The sequence below is a fragment of the Sus scrofa genome, chromosome 8, assembly GCF_054392235.1.
Source record: "Sus scrofa isolate SSC_HxYL_T2T_F1_AM1 chromosome 8, Sscrofa_HxYL_maternal_Yorkshire_Landrace_v2.0, whole genome shotgun sequence".
In the NCBI taxonomy this organism is placed as follows: domain Eukaryota; kingdom Metazoa; phylum Chordata; class Mammalia; order Artiodactyla; family Suidae; genus Sus; species Sus scrofa.
In genome coordinates, this window is record NC_139390.1 from 93077247 (window position 1) to 93100923 (window position 23677).

General features: G+C 36.4%; 1 protein-coding gene across 8 annotated transcripts in view; it reads left to right on the top strand.

Annotated features, from left to right (window-relative positions):
- Window positions 1–23677, top strand: part of CLGN (calmegin) — a 54794-nt gene that overhangs the window by 9190 nt on the left and 21927 nt on the right. For 3 of the 8 annotated variants that reach the window (XM_005666858.4, XM_005666859.4, NM_001243207.1), the window contains 6 exon segments: window positions 6893–7045; window positions 9795–9868; window positions 10802–10860; window positions 14825–14966; window positions 19519–19600; window positions 20949–21141. In XM_005666858.4, coding sequence (XP_005666915.1) covers window positions 6902–7045; window positions 9795–9868; window positions 10802–10860; window positions 14825–14966; window positions 19519–19600; window positions 20949–21141 — 694 coding nt within the window. In that variant the 5' untranslated portion in view covers window positions 6893–6901. 8 annotated transcript variants of the gene reach the window in all.

Below are 23677 nucleotides of genomic sequence, written 5' to 3' on the forward strand. Positions count from 1 at the left end.
ACTTCAGAGAAGGGATAATCCTTCCTGATAAAGGGTTTTCTAAACTTTTCTTCTGAAGCTTTGGCAACTATTTCTGAAGGAAAGTTAGGAAGAACTGGAATACAGAAAGCATACAAAATTGGCTTAAGTAAGAGTAGGTGCTCAGAGAGAGCAGTGCCTGCTTGGCTTCCCTGTAATTCTTCCCTGGTAGTCCAGTCCACCAGAGCGCAAACAAAGAACATAGAAAATGTTTTTTCAACAAATTAATTTTTTTCATGTTAAAGAAGAAAATATGAGGCTAAAGATATATGAAAATTATTACTGCTGTTATTATATTTATGCATTTCTCTTTTATTCAGATGTTATTGATAGTCAAGAGAAACACCATTACTCCATTCTGTAAGTCATGGAAAGCTCTTAGACTTTTAGAACTCTGAAGCTTTAGGGTTATTAATGATTGATAAGCAGTTTGCAGATGTACTCATTCCTGTGCCAATATGTGAAAAATTTAAAAACTCCTACCCTGCAGTCCCCTGTGAAATAAATTTTGGCAAGGGTATGGGGGAAAAAAAAGGGAATCATTGTAAGACTTTGATGACAAGGTAAGCTGGTACAGTCACTATGAAAAACAGTACAGAAGTTACTCAAAACTTCAAAAAGAGGAGTACCCTTGTGGTGCAGCAAGTTAAGGATCCGGGGTTGTCACTGCAGCAGCTTGCATGGCTGCTGTGGTGCAGATTTGATCCCTGGCCTGGAGAACTTCCATATGATGCAGTCTTAGCCAAAACAAACAAAAAAAGACACAATAACCTTACTATTTATTGAGTCACATTGATCCTTTTATATTTACTTTCTATCCCGTGACTCAAGAGAGATTAAACTGTTCTAATTACAATTAGTATACATCATTTTCTGTATGTCTTTGTCCAAAAAATGGTGGCATTAACACATCTTTTAATATAGAATGTTTCTATGATTTTTTTTTCTTTTTTTGTCTTTTTAGGGCTGCACCCATGGCATATGGAAGTTCCCAGGCAAGGGGTTGAATTGGAACTGTAGCTCCCACAGCCACAGCAATGCAGGATCCGAGCCGTGTCTGTGACCTGCACCACAGCTCATGGCAATGCCGGATCCTTAACCCACTGAGCGAGGCCAGGGATTGAACCCACATCCTCATGGATACTAGTCAGCTTTGTTACCACTGAACCACAATGAGAACTCCTATGATTTTTTTAAACATGCATTTTCTTTTTTTTTTTTCTCTTTATGATTTTATTTTTTTCCCCATTATATCTGGTTTACCGTGTTCTCTCAATTTTCTGCTGTACAACATGGTGACCCAGTTACACATACATGCACACATTCTTTTTCTCACATTATCATGTGCCATCATAAGTGATCAGACATAGTTTCCAGTGCTACACAGCAGGATCTCATTGTTAATCCTTTCCAAAGGCAATAATCTGCATCTATTAACCCCAAGCACCCCATCCATCCCACTCCCTCCCCCTCCCCCTTGGCAACCACAAGTCTGTTCTTCAAGTCCATGACTTTCTTTTCTGTGGAAAGGTTCATTTGTGCCATATATTAGATTCCAGATATAAGTGATATCATATGGTATTTGTCTTTCTCTTTCTGACTTACTTCACTCAGTGTGAGAGTCTCTAGTTCCATCCATGTTGCTGCAAATGGCATTAGTTTATTCTTTTTTGTAGCTGAGTAGTATTCCATTGTGTATATACACCACCTCTTCCTAATCCAATCATCTGTCGATGGACATTTGGGTTGTTTCCATGTCTTGGCTATTGTGAATAGAGCTGCTATGAACATGCAGGTGCATGTGTCTTTTTTAAGGAAAGTTTTGTCCAGATATATGCCCAAGAGTGGGATTGCTGGGTCATATGATAGTTCTGTGTATAGTTTTCTCAGGTACCTCCATACTGTTCTTCATAGTGTTTGTACCAGCTTACATTCCCACCAACAGTGCAGGAGGGTTCCCTTTTCTCCACACCCCCTCCAGCATTTGTTATTTGTGGACTTGTTAATGATGGCCATTCTGACTGGTGTGAGGTGATATCTCATGGTAGTTTTCATTTTTATTTCTCTACTACTCAGGGATGTTGAGCATTTTTTCATGTGCTTGTTGGCCCTCTGTATATCTTCTTTGGAGAAATACCTATTCAGGTCTTTTGCCCATTTTTCCATTGGGTTGTTGGCCTTTTTGCTGTTGAGTTGTATAAGTTGTTTTTATATTTTAGAGATTAAGCTCTCGTCATTTGCATCATTTGAAACTATATTCTGCCATTCTGTAGGTTGTCTTTTTGTTTTCTTTTTGGTTTCCTTTGCTGTGCAGAAGCTTGTCAGTTTGATTAGGTCCTATTGGTTTATTTTTGCTTTTATTTCTGTTGCTTTGGGAGACTGACCTGAGAAAACATTTGCAAGGTTGATGTCAGAGAATGTTTTGCCTGTATGTTGTCTTCCAGGAGTTTGATGGTGTCTTGTCTCATATTTAAGTCTTTCGGCCATTTTGAGTTTATTTGTGTACATGGTCTGAGGGTGTGTTCTAGTTTCATTGATTTACATGCAGCTGTCCAGGTTTCCCAGCAATACTTGCTGAAAAGACTGTCTTTTTCCCATTTTATGTTCTTGCCTCCTTTGTCAAAGATTAATTGACCATAGGTGTCTGGGTTTATTTCCTGGTTCTCTGTTCTGTTCCACTGGTATGTAAAAAATCAATAAAACCAAGAGCTGGTTCTTTGAAAAAGTAAACAAAATTGACAAACCTCTGGCTAGATGCACCAAGAAGAGGAGAGAAAAAACCCGAATAAACGAAATAAGAAATGAAAAAGAAGTCACAACAGATACTACAGAAATACAAAAAAACCATTTGTGAATACTATGAACAATTGTATGGTGACAAATTTGACAACCTGGAAGAAATGGACAACTTTCTAGAGACTTACAGCCTGCCAAAACTGAATCAAGAAGAAACAGATCAACTGAACAGACTGGTCACTAGAAGTGAAATTGAATATGTCATTACATGTAAAATCCAGGATCAGATGGTTTCACAGGCCAATTCTACCAAACATACAAAGAGGAATTTATACCCATCCTCCTTAAACTTTTTCAAAAGTCGAAGAAGGAACACTCCCAAAGACATTCTATGATGCCACCATCACCCTAATTCCAAAACTAGACAAAGATACCACCAAAAAAGAAAACCATAGGCCAGTATCTTTGATGAATATAGACGTAAAAATTCTCAACAAAATTTTAACCAACCAAATCCAACAACATATAAAAAAGATCATACACCACAGCCAGGTGGGATTCATCCTAGGTTCACAAGGATGGTTCAACCTACGCAAATCAATTAATGTCGTATGCCACCTTAACAAAAGAAAAGTCGGAAACCACATGGTCATCTCAATTGATGCAGAAAAAGCACTTGACAAAGTCCAACATTCATTCATGATTAAACTCTTACCAAAGTGGGTAGAGAGGGAAGATACCTTAACATAATCAAAGCCATTTATGACAAACCCACAGCAAATATAATACTCAATGGAGGAAAGCTGAAAGCCTTCCCACTAAAATCTGGAACAAGACAAGGTTTCCCACTGTTACTCAACATAGTATTGGAAGTTCTAGCCACAGCAATCAGGCAAACAAAAGAAATAAAAGGCATCCAAATAGGAAGAGAGGAGGTAAAACTGTCGCTGTATGCAGATGACATGATAGTATATATAGAAAATCCCATGGACTCAACGCAAAAACTACTTGAACTGATCAACAAATTCAGCAAAGTAGCAGGATATAAGATTAACATTCAGAAAGCAGTCGCATTTATGTATACTAACAATGAAATATTAGAAAAGGAATGCAAAAATATAATACCTTTTAAAATTGCACCCCCAAAGATCAAATACCTGGGAATACACCTGACCAAGGAGGTAAAGGACCTATATGCCGAGAACTATAAAACTTTAATCAAGGAAATTAAAGAAGATGTAAAGAAATGGAAAGATATTCCATGCTCCTGGTTTGGAAAAATTAATATTGTAAAAATGGCCATACTACCCAAAGCAATCTACAGATTCAGTGCAGTCCCTATCAAATTACCTATGACAGTTTTCACAGAACTAGAACAAACAATCTAAAAATTTGCATGGAACCGCAAAAGACCCAGAATTGCCAAAGCAATTCTGAGGAACAAAAGCTAGGCAGAAGGCATAACTCTCGCAGACTTCAGGCAATATTACAAAGCCGCAGTCATCAAGACAGTGTGGTACTGGTATGAAAAATAAACATGCATTTTCAAAGTAAACTTTAGAATTTTAGCCAGTGGCCCTTAGAAGAAATCAAAGCTAATGGCCTGTACATTCATGTAGAGTTTTGATCTATTAAAAAGGGTTGTTTGAGCTAACTGTATGGAAAAATGCTTTTTTTTTTTTTTTTTTTTTTTTGTCTTTCCAGGGCCACACCCGTGGCCTATGGAGGTCCAATCACAGCTGTAGCCACTGGCTTATGCCACAGCCACAGCAATGCGGGATCTGAGCCGTGTCCTTGATGTACACCACAGCTCATGGCAATGCCAGATCCTTATCCCATTGAGCAAGGCCAGGGATCAAACCCATCACCTCATGGTTCCTAGTCGGATTCGTTTCCACTGAGCCATGATGGGAACTCCTGGAAAAATGCTTTTTATAGTCTGATGTTTCTTTTTTAAAAATAGCTTTATTATAGAGTTCATACTGTGGCACAGTGGCTTAAGAATCCGACTGCAGTAGCTTGGGTTGCTTTGGAGGAGTGGGTTCCATCCCTCGACGGCACAGTGGGTTAAAAGGATCCAGCATTGCTGAAGCTGCCGTGTAGGTCCCAGCTGTGGCTCGGATTCGATCCCTGGCCCAGGAACTTCCATATACCTCAGGTGCAGCCATAAAATTAAAAAACAAAAAAATACGAAACAGCTTAATTGATATGTTATTTGTATACCTACAAGTTCACCTGTTTAATGAGTGCATTTCAGTGGGTTTTAACATATGTACGGAGTTACACAATCATTACCATATTGCAGTTTTGGAACATTTTTATTAACTGCCAAAGAAACTTTGTACCCATTAACCCTTTTCTTAACGTTCCTTTTAGGCAATCACTAATCTGTGTTCCAATTCTATGGATTTACCTACTTCTTTTAAATGGGATCATACAATATCTTTTTTTATGACTGACTTCTCTCACTCAGCATAATGTTTTTGAAATTCATCTTGTAACACATAAATGCTCCATTCTGTTTTATTGCTAATAATATTCTGTTGTGTGAATATTCCGCATTTTGTTTATCCATTCATCAGTTGATGGACATTTGGGTTGTTTTCACTTTTTGGCTATTATGAAAAACATTTCTTTAAACATTTATATTCTAAGTTTTTATTTGGACATTTATTTTCATTTCTTTTGGTAGGTATTTAGGAGTAAAATTGCTAGGCCATGAGATAATTCTGTTTTTAACATTTTGAAAACTGCCACACTTTTCCAAAGCTCATTTTAGATTCCTACCAGCAGTGTATGAGGATTCCAGTTTTTCCATATCCTCCCAAGACTTGTTATTGTCTCTCTTTGATTACAGCTATTCTGGCAGGTGCAGCGTGCTAGCTCATAAATTCTGTGTTTCTTGGAGACCCCTATAGGTCTACAGATATGTTCTGGAGGATTAGAGAGTTCTCGCTAAGAATTTACTTTTAAAAGCAATATTTTTTTTTCATGTTGATGGTACTAGAACTGTACTGTGGATCATCTGAATGCCCAACCAACTTATAACCAAGAATTGCCACACAATTTCTGTATTCCTATTTACTTATTTGAGTCCACTGCCACCAGGAAGTAAAACTTGAATTTTTTTTATTTTTTATTTATTTATTTTTTTTGTCTTTTTTGCTATTTCTTGGGCTGCTGCCACAGTATATGGAGATTCCCAGGCTAGGGGTCTAATTGGAGCTGTAGCTGCCAGCCTATGCTAGAGCCACAGCAACGCAGGATCCGAGCCGTGTCTGCAACCTACACCACAGCTCACGGCAGGCAACACCAGATCCTTAACCCACTGAGCAAGGGCAGGGATTGAACCCTCAACCTCATGGTTCCTAGTTGGATTTGTTAACCACTGCGCCACGACGGGAACTCCTGAATTTTTAACATATTAATGGGAATGGAGGAGGGTATAATTATATAAAATATGTATTTCTGCTAAGAAAGCAGCCAAATAATATTTGGCTTCTACTTATCTCAATTAATGCTATGAGGAACCAGAAGTTTTACGGTACTTGAATGGAGAAATAGTTATGTAATTGAGTCATCAAAATATTATGGGGATGATAAATGCAAAAGAACTTTATTCATAGCAGTCAACCTGATTGCAGTAAGCCCTGTATTTGAATTTTTGGCTGTGATTTGATTAAAAGACTGTCACATTAAATTGTGCTAAAATTATTTTTCTTTGTTTTTTTAGGGTGCTTATATATAAATGCATTTTGTTTTTATAAAATTGTATGCTTCTTTACACTTAGGCAAACATTATAATAAAAAAGTAACTCGAGTGAATAGGAATCATGATCTTTTTTTTAAAGGGGGAGCACATATTATGAGTTTGGTGATCACTGTTATCTGTATCTTTAGGTTTGTGCCATTGGCTCTTTGCTTTTGGAGACAGGTCTTCAGCTATAGAATCCTGTGAGACTTGAAGTTTGTATTATGACTTGTTCAAAGCATAATTTAAATGATTTTGGTAATGATTTTTTTAAGAGCCATCCTAAGGGGGAATAAAAGGTATTAAAGAGAAATTATTTCTTTATAAGTTTACTTACGCATTTTTCACAACTTTGTTTTATTTTACTGATTACTGTCAATTTCACAGATAATAAATATGCGTTTCCACGGCTTTCGGCTATGTTTGGGTCTTCTGTTCATCTCAATTAATGCAGAATTTATGGATGATAGTGTTGAGATAGATGACTTTGATGAAAATTCAGAAGAGATTGATGGTAGTGAAGAGGAACTTTCCTCAGAGGTAAGGTTATTGAGAAATCAGCTATAAACTGTTCCTTTACATGATACATAAGCGTGACTGATTTCTTAAAATTCATTTCCATTTGAATAGTTTCTGAGTAAATAGAAAAAATAAGGCTTTTTTCCAGCTATTTGTTGCTGTGTTTTTTAGGGTGCCTATGTGCTACAGAAATGTGTGCATGATACTTAGCATAGTTTTATTACCAAATAAATTTGGGAAAATTTTTAGTATCAAACTATGACTTTGTCACTGGCTCAAGAGGACTCAATACTTTAGCTAGGAGAAAGGTTTTTAGTCTTATTTCTGAAACTGCCAGCCCTTTTCAGATAAAAGAAAAAGTAGTAAAATTTTCAGTTCTCCTAGAAGTAAATAAACTAGCAATTCTTTGTTTGGAAAGAAAATGGTCAATAGGAGGGTGAATTAGAAAGGGGTGTGAGGATAGGTAGGCATTGAAAAGCTCACAACGTTTCTGTCTCAGCATTCATTAAGCATGGGTCTGGAGGTGGTGACTGACAGGAGTTTGGAAAACTGGAGAGATTTTCGTCACTTAGACAAGCCATGAGAGCTTTCACATTGAGAAATATTCATATCTAATATTGAGACAATCAAAATTTTTTCCAGAAATATTTTGATGAGAAAACATTGGTTCTGTTGTTCTAGCTGCTGTTTAAAGGGCCGAGGAGAATAGTTGTTACAGACTCCTTTGCTTCACTTCCTTTTAGAGTTTTTTATTTATAAATGCAACTGTTGTTTAGCTATTTAAGGTGAATATCCTCTCTCCTGTTAAGTTTTAAGGTCCATAAGGAAATTTCTTTTAAACCTGGTTCTGTGATCCACAGAAAGTATTCTAGATGCTAATGGCTGACTTAGATACAGCTATTATGAGGGGTTTTGGAGGTTAATATTTAAGAGAAATTGGCAGGTACCTATGACTTTTAACTATATTTGGTGATAATTTGAATAGAAATGGGGAAAGAATAATTGTTGATGCTTCTAATTTTGTAGCATTGAGTAATCTAGGCATGGTAAAGAACAAGTAACATAAAAATGAAGCACAAAATAACCTGCAGGTTATTTAAAGCATCCTCTAACAGAAGGAAGCCTCTTGTGACACCATTGCCCATTTTGCTAGTCTATAAATATACAGAGAACAGTGAGGTTGTATTCAGTAAACCTCATAGGAGATTGGCAATTCTCATAGTAGAGTCTTGACCCTGTTAGTAATTATGTGGAATTTTGTTTAATTACTGATTTTCCTCCCTTAAACAGATAGGAAATATACTATCAGGGAAGTGTAAGAACAGTGAAAATGGGAAAAGTGCTTCTGCATCCTTTTCTCGTAAGGCTGAGAAATGTCATGATTCATCTTTTAAGAAAAATCACAGAGGCCACTTCAGAAAGTACCAAGATTTATCTATTACTATAGGCAGAATTTTATTTATTCATCATCAAGTCAAATCATCTTTAGGTAATTTGTCAATAAATCTTTTAAATTATCTTATTGGTTCATTTTGTGTAGTGTAGTGGTTAAGTGGATAACCTTAGAACCAGACAGCCTGGGCTCATATTTTTAAGTTGTGCAAGAGTCTAACTGTACAAGAGTATGCACAGTATTTGGCCTCTCTCCCACAGGATTAAAAGCCTTCCTACCACCATTCATATCATCATTATCATCCTAGCAGCTTACTTGGCACTGGAAACAGTGCCTTGTAGATAATTGCTTTGCAGTCCTTTCTCCATTGACTCTTTTTTCCCTCTGGGTTACTAATTTTTCAAAATGGTGTCGTCATGCTCTATTCATGTAACAGTGAAATTTAAGAGTTAATAATTTTGTCTTTTTTTTTTTTTTTTTTTTTTTTTTTGAGGTCGGCACCCATGGCATATGGAAGTTCCTGGGCTAGGGGTTGAATTGGAGTTGCAGCTGCCAGCCTACACCACAGCCACAGCAGCATGAAATCCGAGCCAAGTCTGTGACCTATACCACAGCTTGTGGCAACACCAGATCCTTAACCCACTGAGCGAGGCCAGGGATCGAACCTACAACCTCATGGTTCCTAGTCAGATTTGTTTCCGCTGTGCCACGATGGGAACTCCCCAAAGAGTTAATTTTAAACTAACCTAAACTAACTTTATACTAAGTTTCTCATCTCATATGCTTTTGATTTTGCTGTTTTCATCTATGATTCTTACCCCCCCCGCCTTTTTTTTTTTTTTTTTTTTTTTTTTTTTGCATTTTAGGGCCACAGCCATGACGCATGGAAGTTCCCAGGCTAGGAGTCGAATTGGAGCTACAACTTCTGGCCTCCACCACAGCTCAACACTGGATCCTTAACCCACTGAGCAAGGCCAGGGATCAAACCTGCATCCTCGTGGATGCTAGTCAGATTCGTTTCCACTGAGCCACAGTGGGAACTCCTATCCACAAATACTGTCATAAGAATCCTTGCAAGGCCTTGTATCTTGAAGCCTCCCAGTCTGCCTGTATTAGGAGTCTGTGTATTCTTTGCACAAGGTGTTTTTTTTTCCCTCATGTATCTCTTATATTCCTCTGGGTTTTTTTTTGTTTGTTTCTTTTTTTTTTTTTAATTATTATTACCAGTAAAATACAAAGCTTTGAGGCCAGAGATCATGGCATCTTCTACTTATATTCCCCATATGTGCATTCCAAACTAGATTCTTAGTGAGATTATTTAAAATATTTGTCAGGATGAATAACTTTAGATTTTTAAAATCTTTTTTTTTTTTCTAGATTAAATACAAGACACCTCAGCCTCTAGGCGAAGTATATTTTACAGAAACTTTTGATAGTGGAAGGTTGGCTGGGTGAGTATTCATTCAGGAGAATTTTTTCCTTTCTTGGATTAGCTTTTTTGAAACTATTGGTTGTTAGCCTATGAAAATTGCCTCTACCTCAGAAGTATAAAAAATGGTTAAACTGCTTTATTTGACATTGTAAGCCAGTACCTTAACACATTTTTATTGTTGATAGAAGTGTTTAATTTGAATCGTTATTTATTTATACAAAGAAAACATACAAATGAATTATGACTGTAAAGTGAAATCCTACTGCATTTCTTCATTCCTTAGAACAGATATTAAGAATTAACTTCAGATTACAAATTGAAGCTAATGTTCCATCCTAAATAATGGTAAAAAAAAAATAAAGTTATTTGTTTTTTGTTTTGTTTTGTTTTGCTTTTGGGGGCCGCACCTGTGGCATATAGAGGTTCCCAGGCTAGGGGCTAATCGGAGCTACAGATGCCAGCCTACACTGCAGCTACAGCAATGCCAGATCCAAGCCACGTCTGCAACCTACACCACAGCTCACAGCAACGCCAGATCCTTAACCCACTGAGTGAGGCCAGGGATCAGACCTGCAATCTCATGTCATGGTTCCTAGTTGGATTTGTTTCCACTGCGCCACAACGGGAACTCCCATTTGTTGATTATTATATAGCAAACACTGTCCTAAGTAGGTAGGTAAATACTGTCGTTATCTGCCTTTTATCAGTAAGGAAAGTGAGGCTCAGTGTATCTTACCTGTGATCATGCAGCTAGTAAATTACAGATTCCAAATTTAATTTGACTCTCGCCTTGCAAGATTATGTATAGACATCCTTCTTTAGCCTCTAAGTATTCCTTTATCTTAGAATGAAAAGTGAGTGCTGGGTAATCTTTTCTTGTATTTCAAACATGCATTGTATCTCTAAATTGTTAATTTTATTTTTAATGATACACATTTCTTTCAACTTTTAGGTGGGTCTTATCAAAAGCAAAAAAAGATGATACAGATGCAGAGATTTCTATATATGATGGTAAAATATTTATTTAAATATTCGATACAACCGGTGTGACCAAGAATTCCTAGCTTTTGAGATTGTGTTTCTATTAAATATATATGTAGGGCTTGAGGCCACATACTGATTCACAATAGAAAGCTCAATCTTTTGTTTCCTTTCCAGTTATTTCTGAAAGTCCCTGGGTAATCTATGCTTGAGCCAGCATTCAGGGTTTTTTTCTTTTTTTGCTTCTGAACAGTTGAATTTTCACTGCACTACAGGTAGTCTTTACCAATTCCTGAAGCAGGATTTCCCAGTCTACTGCCATTCTCTACCATTTCATCTCTAGTATGGGCCCCATTTAAATCACGTCATCATTTACTGCAAGATCCTCCTACAGAATGCAAAGCAGAGGGCATTTATGAGAGCTCTGAGAAATGTGGCTACTCCTGGAGCCCATGTCTCCAGGCCCACAACCATTATCATTGGCTCTCTGATAGAATTAGCCACAGAAAGAAAAGTCCTACATGCAAACGTCTTTTCTTCCTTATTAGAACTTTCCCGGAGTATGATGAAAGAATTTCTTCCTCCTCCTAGTCTAAAACCAGCCTTTTCAATTGTTATGGCCTAAAGCACGCTCAGCCTTGGTTAAGGTGATGGATAGTGGTAATTTCCTCTCTCTTAGAGGACCTTAGACCCATTAGGATGTGACCTTACACTCAGACTCCAACAGGCTTCGCAAGAAAATAGCAGTAAGACAAATAACAGTATGGGTAGGATGTCAACTGTCTACTTCCTTTTGGTAGTGTTTGTTTCAGTGTGAGATAAAGCTGATACCTGCACATCTTCCTTTGCAGTGTTCCCATCTCAGCAAATCTTCTGTGCCTATATGTGTTTGGTACTCCAAAGAACTCTACTATATGCACAAAATAAGCAGTTATGTATTCAGTCTAAATCCATTTAGAGAAAAATAATAATTTCCCTTGAAGAAGTAGCAGGTCTCCAAGGTAGAACAGTACCTAAAGTAATACCCATAGGTGTATACACCATCAAACAGAATACCTGACCTTAAAACATCGATGTTTAGCTTACTTTACAGTTTTTTAGGACAACATTGAATAGATACTTGCTGTATGTTTTTATCTTAGAAGGACCCGTTGATGGAATTTTCCTAAAATTAACATATGGTCTGTTTTGGAGTTCCCTTGTGGTACAGCAGGTTAGGGTTCCAGTGTTGTCACTGCAGTAGCTTGGGTCACTGCTGTGGTGTGGGTTTAATCCCTGGCCTGGAAACTTCAACATGCTACAGGTGTAGCCAGAAAAAAAAAATTTTTTTTTTTAAGATGTGGTCTATTTTATTGAATGAGTTTAAGTCTCTCCTGCTGGACAGAAATGACTCCTAATGTTTAAATGAGGTTTCCCCCCCAACTTATTATTAGAAATCAATCAAGCAAGTAAAAGACAAGCTTCTTAACACCCAAGTTTGGTCAGTAGTCTTATTAAACATGATTATCAATGAAAATAATATCTTAGCATATTCAATTTGGTGTGGTTGGTTGACTTTTTTCAACTTCTTGAAAGCAACTTTGAAAAATACAGAATCTCTTAAAGTTTCAGGTCCTGAAATGGCATTTTGTATATCAGTGTTGGCAATGTTGTTTATACAGTGGTTAGTTGAGACCAGTCTCAGTTTCTTTCCAGGATTATTTAGTGTTTGTAGTCATTAATCACAGCTTTTTTCCAGTGCCACTTGTGTAAAACTAATTCCTAGATTTTCAGGAGCAAGCAGATCTATGTGAAGCATTATGTGCTGGGGAACAGGGTTTGCATTTGGAGATTTATTTATTTATTTATTTATTTATTTAGTCTTTTTTGACATTTCTTGGGCTGCTCCCTCAGCATATGGAGGTTCCCAGGCTAGGGGTCGAATCGGAGCTATAGCTGCCAGCCTATGCCAGAGCCACAGCAATGCGGGATCCGAGCTGCGTCTGCAACCTACACCACAGCTCATGGCAACACCAGATCCTTAACCCACTGAGCGAGGCCAGGGATCGAACCTGCAATCTCATGGTTCCTAGTCGGAACCACTGAGCCATGATGGGAACTCCTTGGAGATTTATTTAAAGTTTTCAAAGATATTAATAAAAGTGTGGGTATTTGATAAATCATCAATTCTTTAAGTGACCAACTTTCAGGATATCTTACAAAATTGTGTGAATTATATTTGAATTTTGACTTACATCAGAACTTATATTATCTTTTATAGAACTTGAGTAAATCACTGGTTAATGGAAAGTTGTTGATTTGAAGGTGGGAAAAACCTCTTAACGTTGAGGAATAATCACCTTGTCACAAATTTTCTAAAATTAAAAGTAATAACTTTAGATAGTACATTTTCATAGCTGGTAAGTGTACTTTAGATAGTACATTTTCATAGCTGGTAACTATGTTGCAAAAAAAGACAACATAGTTTTAAAAATCCTTTACTATCCTGAAAATTCTAAAGATAAAGTTGTTACTTCTTAAAAGAAGACCCTTTTGGTTTGGTCAAACCACAGGTTTATGGTGATAGAGTTGATCATCTGTGTGAGAGAGGAAACACCAAGTGAATTCAGTATAAGAAAATATGAAGTAGCCTAACTAGGGGACAAAAAGGAAAAGAAACCTGAAAACTCAAAAAAAATGAATTTTTAAAAACCCAGTGAAGCGTGCACAGTGAGACCAAAAAGCACCCCTCTTCAATTCATGAGATTGCTCAGGTTCTTGACAGTCTTTTAGGGAGAAAAAACATAGAAAGTGCATTAGTAATTCAAAAGTGCTCATTAATATTTCAAGTTAGCACAATACTGGAAAATAGCCCATCTTCGCTGGATTCAATTTTCAATGCCTCTAATTTTCAAAAGTATAACATTTTATACAAATTGATATACATTATTTTTTGTTTTAAAAAGAGTAAAGGAATAAAATCCAACCTGTAACTTTTGGGCTGCACCTAACTTTGCATTGTAGGCAGCCCACAATCTAATTTCAAGAGCATCCTGATCTTAAACTTGGGAAATTCCAGCCCGGAGAACCTAACTCATCTTTCTTGCTACAGCCCAGTGCTTATCCAGTGTGTGTGACTTACTTGGCCAAAAGTTTTGAGAGCTGCTTGGCTTTAGCTTGGGAAGGGTAACTGCAGTATGTGTTCTTTGGGCATACAAATTTCAAACTAAAATTTAAATCCCTATAGTAACTTCTGTGGAGTAAGAAAAGTAGCTGATGAATTCTGTGAATTTCAAAATAAATAGACTGAAGCAAACTCCTTATTTTTGTGTTAAGGATATATTTTGTCTCCTATGTAATTTAAAAATACCTCATCTTAAAAATGCAATGCTGGTGAACCCTGTGAGACAGACGACATTTTGTGATTTCATTGATTAGAAAGTCTTTTAGGAGTTCCCGTCGTGGCGCAGTGATTAACAAATCCGACTAGGAACCATGAGGTTTCGGGTTCGATCCCTGACCTTGCTCAGTGGGTTAAGGATCCGGTGTTGCCGTGAGCTGTGGTGTAGGTTGCAGACGCAGCTTGGATCTGGCGTTGCTGTGGCTCTGGCGTAGGCTGGCAGCTACAGCTCTAATTGGACTCCCAGCCTGGGAACCTCCATATGCCATGGGAGCGGCCCTAGAAAAGGCAAAAAGACAAAAAAAAGGAAAAAAAAGTCTTTCAGAGAAATCCAAACTAAGCCAGCTTTAGAAGTGCTTTAATTAAATACTGTAGTGTCTGTTACTTAGTAGTTTTCATAGTTTTAGCTAAGAAAATGAGACCATTCTCTGATAAGAGGGGTAAAAAAGAGCAGACATACATACAAGCTCAGATATTATTTCCTGATTTAAAATGTAATCTTATTTTTCCAAAATCACCCTTCATGCAGAAATTTTATTGGCCACCACTGCTGATGAATAATTCTTAAGTAATTGTTTTTGGTTTTAGTTTAACTTGCTTTGTTTTGTATTTTAGGAAGATGGGAAATAGAAGAGTTGAAAGAAAACCGAGTACCTGGTGACCGAGGACTGGTATTGAAATCTAGAGCAAAGCATCATGCAATATCTGCCATATTAGCAAAACCCTTCGTCTTTGCTGATAGACCTCTGATAGTTCAGTAAGTTTTATTAATGCTTTAATACTTTTTCTGACATTTGTATTAGTTTTGTATGATTTGACTTCTGAATATAGGTATAATGGGTATAAAATGGGAAAAATCCAGGTTTTCCTTTTCTGTTTCATTTACAATGTGTGTATATAAACAAACACCCTGAGGTTTCTAGTGAAAAGCAGGTTAGCTGAAAAAATATATAGTATATGCTGTTACTATGTAGCATTCCACCACCGTAAACTATATGACGCATGCCAAAATCACCATTTTTAATTCTTCACTTAAGATTATTTGCTTTTAAGATATATTAACTTCAGTATATTCAAAATGGAAGAGTAAATATTGCTGTTAAACCAGTTATAAGATTCAAAGGTAGCAAATTTATTTTAAAGAGGAAAGGCCCTTTTAAAGGGCACATGTTCTCACAGTCCTTCCCTACCCTGCAGGGTGACATAAACTAGTTTTATTGTGATGTTGTTTGCATGTATAACTGTTGTAACATCAGGTATGAATTCATCAAGCTTATTTCACCTATTCTAGTATACAACAAGAATAGATCTATAAATTCAAGTATAAAACCAGTAAACTAGTAAAAACAAGATGTAGAAATGTAGAAATGTTACTTTCTGCCTTACATTAGAAGATTGGGCTGTCCAATGTTAATTACAGCATAAGGAACTACCAATAACTATAAACTTAACACTCCAGAACCGACTTTTTTGTGAACATGTTAATTATATTCCTATGTCCTGTAACTAAAATGCCATTTTGTATTTTAGGAATTTAAAACAATATGGCATTTGGTGTAATTGGCTTAATTTTTCAGTTGTGATGCTTTGGCTTAGTTTCACTGTTATTGCAATAAATTAAAAATATTAAATATCAAAGAGTATACAGCCATTTAAATAAGTTAAAAATATTATAATTATTTTGGGATTAAATTTGAGCTTGATGTTATTTGTCATTTTTTAGACTTTGGTATCTCTTTTTCCTTGGAAATTTGAAAATAATCTTATTATTCTGTTGAACTTAGGTGGATATAATATTTTCTATTTTAATTTTTTGTGGCTTAAGTGAAAAGATAAAGGAAAATATATAAAGTTTAACTTCTCCAGCATAAAATGAATCAAATTTGGTATTTTTAGAAAATGTAAATCACTGCTAGGCAAGTAAGTGAAAGATAGCTTAAAAGTTTAGAAGCAAAGATTATATAATAAGTCTAAAAAATTATTAAAACAGTTGTGAAGTTATTATCCTGGAAAAAAAAATCAAGAATTGTTTAGCAGTCTTTGATATGCTTGAAAAAAAATATATGTATATATTTTTTTGTCTTTTTAGGACCACACCTGCGGCATATGGAGGTTCCCAGGCTAGGGGTTGAAATGGAGCTGAAGACGCTGGCCTATATCACAGCCACAGCAACGCCAGATCTGAGCTGCATCTGTGGCCTACACCACAGCTCACAGCAACACTAGATCCTTAACCACTGAGCAAGGCCAGGGATCAAACCTGCGTCCTCATGGATGCTACTAGTCAGATTCCTTTCCCTGAGCCTTGATGGGAACTACACTTGAAAACAGTTTAAAGGAGGATAGTGCATATTTGTTTTTCTTAATATTGATAAAATGAAATGGGATAAATGAAGAAATTTTATATTGACTACTGTAAATACTATGCATTTATGATATACCTTTTCTCTAAAGCTGCTTTTCCCAAATTGTGTACATATTAATATGCATTATCTGGTCATAAAAGTTTCAGAAACTGAGACTATCTGAACCTTGGAGATCAGGAATCATATTTGCCTGCTAAAGACTTTGAGAGTTATTATGTATAAAATCCTGTTTAGGTTTTGTTTGTTTGTTTTTTTTTTTTGCCTTTTAGGGCCACACCCGTGGTATATGGAAGTTCTCAGGCTAGGGATCAAATCAGAGCCGCAGCTGTCAGCCTACACCACAGCCACAGCAACACAGGGTCCCAGCTGCATCTGAGACCTATGCCGCAGCTCACGGCAATGCCAGATCCTTCACCCACTGGGCGAGGCCAGGGATTGAACCCACATCCTGATGGATCCTAGTCAGGATTGTTATGTGCTGAGCCACGAAGGGAACTCTTTATAAAAACCTGTTTTTAACTTGAATATTGTGTTTCCTAAACATATGTGACCACAGAAGTATTTTCCCCCCCAATAATAATTACTATTTCATGGGACGTTTAGGAAATGATACACTAAAGAAAGTAGGGTTAACGCATACTCTGCATTCGTCCTCACTTTTCCTGTGATTTAAGGTTAGCAGCAGTCAAGCTCTATGGCATGCATTTCACTGATTCTCAAATCCATTGTGAACTGTTTATAATAGGCACAAATTATTAACTTGAAAACTCTGGAAGTTTGCAGTATATGAAATAGACATAGTGATTGAGTCGAGGTATAATAGGACAGCAGACCTGTGTTTATATATAGAGACCATTTACACAATTGATATTTTTAGTTCCGACCTTTTCACAGAACCCTTTGTCCTTAGATCTCTATAATAAAGCTGTATCACTTTTTATTTTACTTAGAATAGCAAATATTGGGGTTCCCGTCATGGCGCAGTGGTTAACGAACCCGACTAGGAACCATGAGGTTGCGGGTTCGATCCCTGCCCTTGCTCAGTGGGTTAAGGATCCGGCGTTGCCGTGAGCTGTGGTGTAGGTTGCAGATGCAGCTCGGATCCAGCGTTGCTTTGGCTCTGGCGTAGGCTGGTGGCTACAGCTCCGATTCGACCCCTAGCCTGGGGGAACCTCCATATGCTGTGAGAGTGGCCCAAGAAAATGGCAAAAAGACAAAAAAAAAAAAAAAAAGAATAGCAAATATTTACCTTTAGTTCACTTTGTGCATTATTTCTTTTACTTTACGCTCTTGAAAGACATGTTTCATGGATAATACGTTTTTCAGCTACTGCTTAAAAGTATTGATAAGGCTTTAAGGAAAACAAACTCATTTATTTAAAAAACGAGAAAGAACAAAAGAAAACTTTTCTCTGGTCATAACAGAAGCTAACATTTTGGAGCATTTTTTGGCCATCACTATGTGTGACAACTTCTAATGATCATAACCTCTTTGAGGTGTAGGTTTGGGCAATGTCCCCACATTATAGACAAGCACACAGAGACTGGAGCTTCAATAGCATGCCTTTAGCTTAGGTGTCACCAGAGTCAGTGGAAGAATCAAGAGTAAATCCTAGGTCTTTCTGACTCCAAAGTACTTGCTCATAACCACTATTGTAGATATTTTGAGAAATAAAGCTGAGTAGAAAGTAGGAAGGGGAAATCACCATATAATCTCCAGCAACTCAAAGATCACTTAAAATTTTACTGTATCTTCTCTATTCTTTTCTATATAAAATGCATATATTAATTGGGTTCAAACGGTCAAAGTTTTGCATGTTTTTTTTTTTTACATAAGTTTCTTCAGAAACATTTTAAACTGTAGAACTTTATTAAAATTACCACTATTTACTGTTTGCTTCTCTGGTTTTCATCTCTCTGTTTTAATTCATTAAACCAAGTAATAACCTTTTGGGTTTTCACTGTTTTTCACTTTTATAGCCATTTCCTCATTGATTTTTGTCACATATGATTCATCAGTTTACTGAAAATCCCTTCTAAATATTGTTCAGTAATTCTGTCTCATTTGCTATGCAAGGCAACAACAACAAAACTTTTGCTAAAGACTACATGGTGTTATAAATCCATGGAAAGGCGGCCATGTCATGTTCACTCATTTAGCTGTTACACTGTATTTCCCCTGTCACCTGGCTGTTATGGTCTGAAATATTCCAGGTTATTGCCTTAGATTATGAAATCTCTTTGCTGGTAGTATTTAATTACATGCACAATTTATTTAACATGGTTTAGGCATAGCTGAACTAAAAACAAACTAGTAGTGAACTATGTATCTAAGATTGTTAGCAATTTCTTAGAAATATATGCTGTGGCTCTCATCCCTATAGTCTTTCTTTTTGAGGTTGTAAAGAGTATGTATGGTGCATACCTTATTTTAATTTGAAGTTTCCTATTACAGTTTTGGTCAAAGTATCTTTTTGTCTTTTTACCGCACCTGTGGCATATGAAGGTTCTCAGGCTAGGGGTCAAATCAGAGGTGCAGCTGCCCTCCTACACCACAGCCACAGGGCAGTGCCGGATCCTTAACCCACTGAGCAAGGCCAGGGATCGAACCTGTTTCCTCATGGATGCCAGTCAGATTCATTTCCGCTGATACTTTAGGAACTCCAAAGTATCTTATTCTTAATTCAACTGTTTTGATGAAAAAAAATGGAAATTTCAACAAATTTATGGGCTTTTCAATAGTTAATTGTAATCATTCTATTTTTTAATATTCTAAGGAAGTGCATAGAAAAGACATTTCTGCTTATTCCTTATAGGTTGTGGATATGCTTTCTGGTAATGTAAAATGTTCACGTTTAAATCATTGAGAGTAATACATTCGATTTTGAAGAGCAATCAGTACTTTTTATTTATCAGCAGTATGATTCTTTTTCCCTTCATTTAGATATGAAGTAAATTTTCAAGATGGTATTGATTGTGGAGGTGCATACATTAAACTCCTAGCAGACACTGATGGTTTGAATCTGGTATGATATTTTAATGTTTAAGAAAACCTTATTAAAGTTAATAAGTATTTTTAAGGAGTAATTGACACACCTGAAATTTTCATTTTCAACTGGAATCAAAATTTTTATTCAACATGAGTTTATGTAGCTTTTGAAGTGTGCCTTCAAGTTTCACACACAGCTGTGTTACTTGATGCCATGTTTTCTAATCTTTAGCAACATAAAAATGTTTGCCATGTCTTAAAAGTAAAAAATAACATGGTACTTACAAATGTCACTGAAAGATGAGCTTATAGTTATTTTCCTTACAAACTAATAATCATAAGTTTGTTCACAGAAGTAAGATAATAGAGCAAAGAATGGACAACCAAATAAAACAGGCCAGTTCAGAGGTTGGCAGCCTGCAAAAATTAACTAAGTTAAAAATGGTTTCATAGTGAAGCAGGTTATATTGGGACCACTTGAAGTCTGGAGACACTTCTTGTAGCATCCTCCTTCAGGGGGCTGTGTCAGGGTTTCTGTGTATAATAGAAATAAGGTAAATGAGACATTGATGAGCTGTTTGTCAGAACACCTGTCTGTGAAACAGATGAAAGGATTCATATACTATTACTAGAATCTGATAAAGGAGAATCCATTTGTAGTGTGTGGAATCTTATTTTCCGTTTTGTGAGGTGATGATCACCTTAAGGTACGGTGACAACAGTAAAGTCAAATGCCAAGTATTTTTCTAAGCACTCAGAAAAACCTTACAAGATACATAGTAATATTATCTCCATCAGAGGTGATGAAACAGAATTATAGGGAGGTTGAGAAATGTGCTCAGGATCACACACAGCTAGTTTAAAGGCAGTGGTAGTATTTGAACCCCAGTATCTGACTTCAGATCCCATGCTCTTAACCAGTAGGCCATGCCAACTGAAGAAAAATTACTAGTAGTAAAACAAGGAGCATATCTCTGTCTGTTTTTGAGTCTGAATCTCTTTTTTACTCTGTGATAAGCATAATTTTCTAGTGTCTTACTGAATAATGGTAATGGCTAAAGAAACATTGTAGTCTTAAGGTCACAGTATGCTTTTCTCTATGCGTAAGTTTCTTAATATTAATGATACAAAAGTACATAAAGTAATTAAAGAATATCTTGATGTTGCTAGGGTGGTTCCAGCTTCTTTCCTACATCCTCAGGATGGAAGAAGTTTGTCCATCAAAAAAAACACACCTTTTTTCTATAGCCTGTATTGTAATTGTGTCAACTAATTCTTTGGTGAATTAGCCTTTAGTACATTTTGTAAATGCTACCTAATGGGATAGAATAGAGAAATTTATTAAATAATTCTTGACTAATCCCAGCACTCATCTTTCTTTCTAGGAAAACTTTTATGATAAGACATCCTATACCATTATGTTTGGACCAGATAAATGTGGAGAAGATTATAAGCTTCATTTTATCTTCAGACATAAACATCCCAAAACTGGAGTTTTTGAAGAGAAACATGCCAAACCTCCAGATGTAGACCTTAAAAAGTTCTTTACAGACAGGAAGACTCATCTTTATACCCTTGGTATATCCTTTTAATTTATTCATTAATTTGAAAATATTTGCTGCCTACTGATGTTTTCATGATAAGTGCTTTGGGAAAAACAAACACAGATCCTATTGTTAAGGAACTCATCTTTTTAGGAAAACAAGACACTACCTTATAGTGGTAGGTAGAAGAGGAAGTGCCATATGAGGGTGAGGTACAGCTAAGAGCTCAAAAGCAATATTACTTCCAGTTTGGAGACTGGGAGAAAACCTATTGAAGGAGATTATATTTGACCTAGTCTTGAAGTGTAGATAGAATATGGAAGATAATTAAGGGGAAAGGGATATTTTAGGCACCTTGACATGAGTGGTGCTGAAAGAATAGCAAACTGATGAATAATATGAAAGAGGAAGAAGCCCTATATGTTAGACTTTATTCTGTAGGCAGTTGTGGTCATTGTTGTATCCTGCCGCATGCTGATTGTGTCACATGTGTAAGCTTGGAAAGCATTGAGCAACCATCTTTTAACATACTTAGTTTTACTTACTTAACTAGGAGTTTGCTAGACTTTGGGGGTGTGGAGCGGGGGCACACCCTATGGGATTATTTCTCCTCTTCCCAAGTACATATGGTTATAGAGCTTCGGTCTGCCCATGATTACTTAAAATCACAGCATATCAGAACCTAACAGGACAGCTCCATCCAAGAATAAGGTATTTCAGTTTTCTTTCTAAAGACTGCATTTCAGAAACATTCATTTTGTCTGACAAAGGTAGGGACCAGTTTTATTTTTACTGTCAACGTTGATAGACCGTTTTCTAAAGTTGGAAAATAGTGCTGGATGTTTTAGGAAACATAAACTGTAGAAACATAAAAATAATGATAAAGTATAATTAGAACAGAAAAAGTGATTTAATTAGACTATATAAATCTGATCAAAAGCAGTGTGGTGTAGTGTATATCAAAGGCTATGAGAGGTTTATGTCCTTTGACACCACAATTCCACTTTTCAGGAATTTATCCAAAGAAAATAATCCAGAAGAAATAAAATGAACTGTATGTAAAAATATACTGTAAATTGGAAGCAACCCAAATTTTACATTAGGGGTTTTCTATACAATACAAGATGATAACTATGAAAATGTTTACAACAAGGAAGAAAAGCTTTTTATAATGTTAAACTAGGGAAAGAAAACAAGACTCAAATTGGAGGCACATCGTGATGTCCACTAGACAGATTATGCATATAAATAGAAAAAGACAAGAAAAAACTTAATTGTTATTAATCACCTGATAGGTACTGTGCTCTATGCTTTGTTTAGAACCATCACGTGAGGTGAGTGGTTTCTGTCTTAATTAGGTTAAGTAACTTGCTCTAGGAATCAAAAGTAATTCTATTCCAGTCTGACTCTTAAGCATTTGCTTTTCTTATTACTATACAAAAAAACTTTGTTGTACTAGGATTATTGAGTGACTTTTTTCCTTAAAAAAAAAAAAACTTTCTGTAATACTATTATATTTTTAAAACTACTATACTTCTGTTTTGTTCTAAGAACTTTACAGGGTACTTTTATTTTATTTTATTTTATTTTTTATTTTTTATTTTTTTTGTCTTTTTTGTTGTTGTTGCTATTTCTTGGGCCGCTCCCGCGGCATATGGAGGTTCCCAGGCTAGGGGTTGAATCGGAGCTGTAGCCACCGGCCTACGCCAGAGCCACAGCAACGCGGGATCCGAGCCGCGTCTGCAACCTACACCACAGCTCACGGCAACGCCAGATCATTAACCCACTGAGCAAGGGCAGGGACCGAACCAGCAACCTCATGGTTCCTAGTCGGATTCGTTAACCACTGCGCCACGACGGGAACTCCTACAGGGTACTTTTAAAAGACCTATTAATCCAATGCCTTTTGTTGTAGATTCATTTCAAATATTTAAAGTTTTCTAAATGGAATTTTTTTTGGCTAAAAGATTCTGGGCAAATATGTCTTTTCACATATGTATATTTGTCATGTATTTTTTGTTTTACTGTAATTTTTAAAAATTTCAGTTGCAAAATTTTATTCAGAAATATTCTTTTCAGGACTCTTCTTGAGAAAAGTCTTTTTTTGAATTAGGAAGTATCTAGTGCTTTTTTTGTATTTAAGATCTTACTCTTAGTTCTGCTTCAATCTTGACTTTTTTCCTCTGTGTGGTAATATTGGAGTTTTCTAATCTCAGCTGTAGTAGAGGAGAAAATAGTGGAGGAAAAAGAGAAGGGAGGAAATACAGAGTGTTTGCGTTATTTAAATTTGTATATAAGTTGCAGTACTTGATTCTTCTTTTTTTCTTTTTGCTTTTTTACGGCTGCACCCATGGCATATGGAAGTTCCCAGGCTATGGGTTAAATCAGAACTATAGTTGCCGGCGTACACCAGAGCCACAGCAACCCAGGATCTGAGCTGCATCTGCAACCTACACCACAGCTCACAGCAATGCTGGATCCCTGACCCACTGAGAAAGGCCAGGGATCAAACCCACATCCTCAGGGATACTAGTTGGATTCATTTCTGCTGTGCCACAGCAGGAACTCTC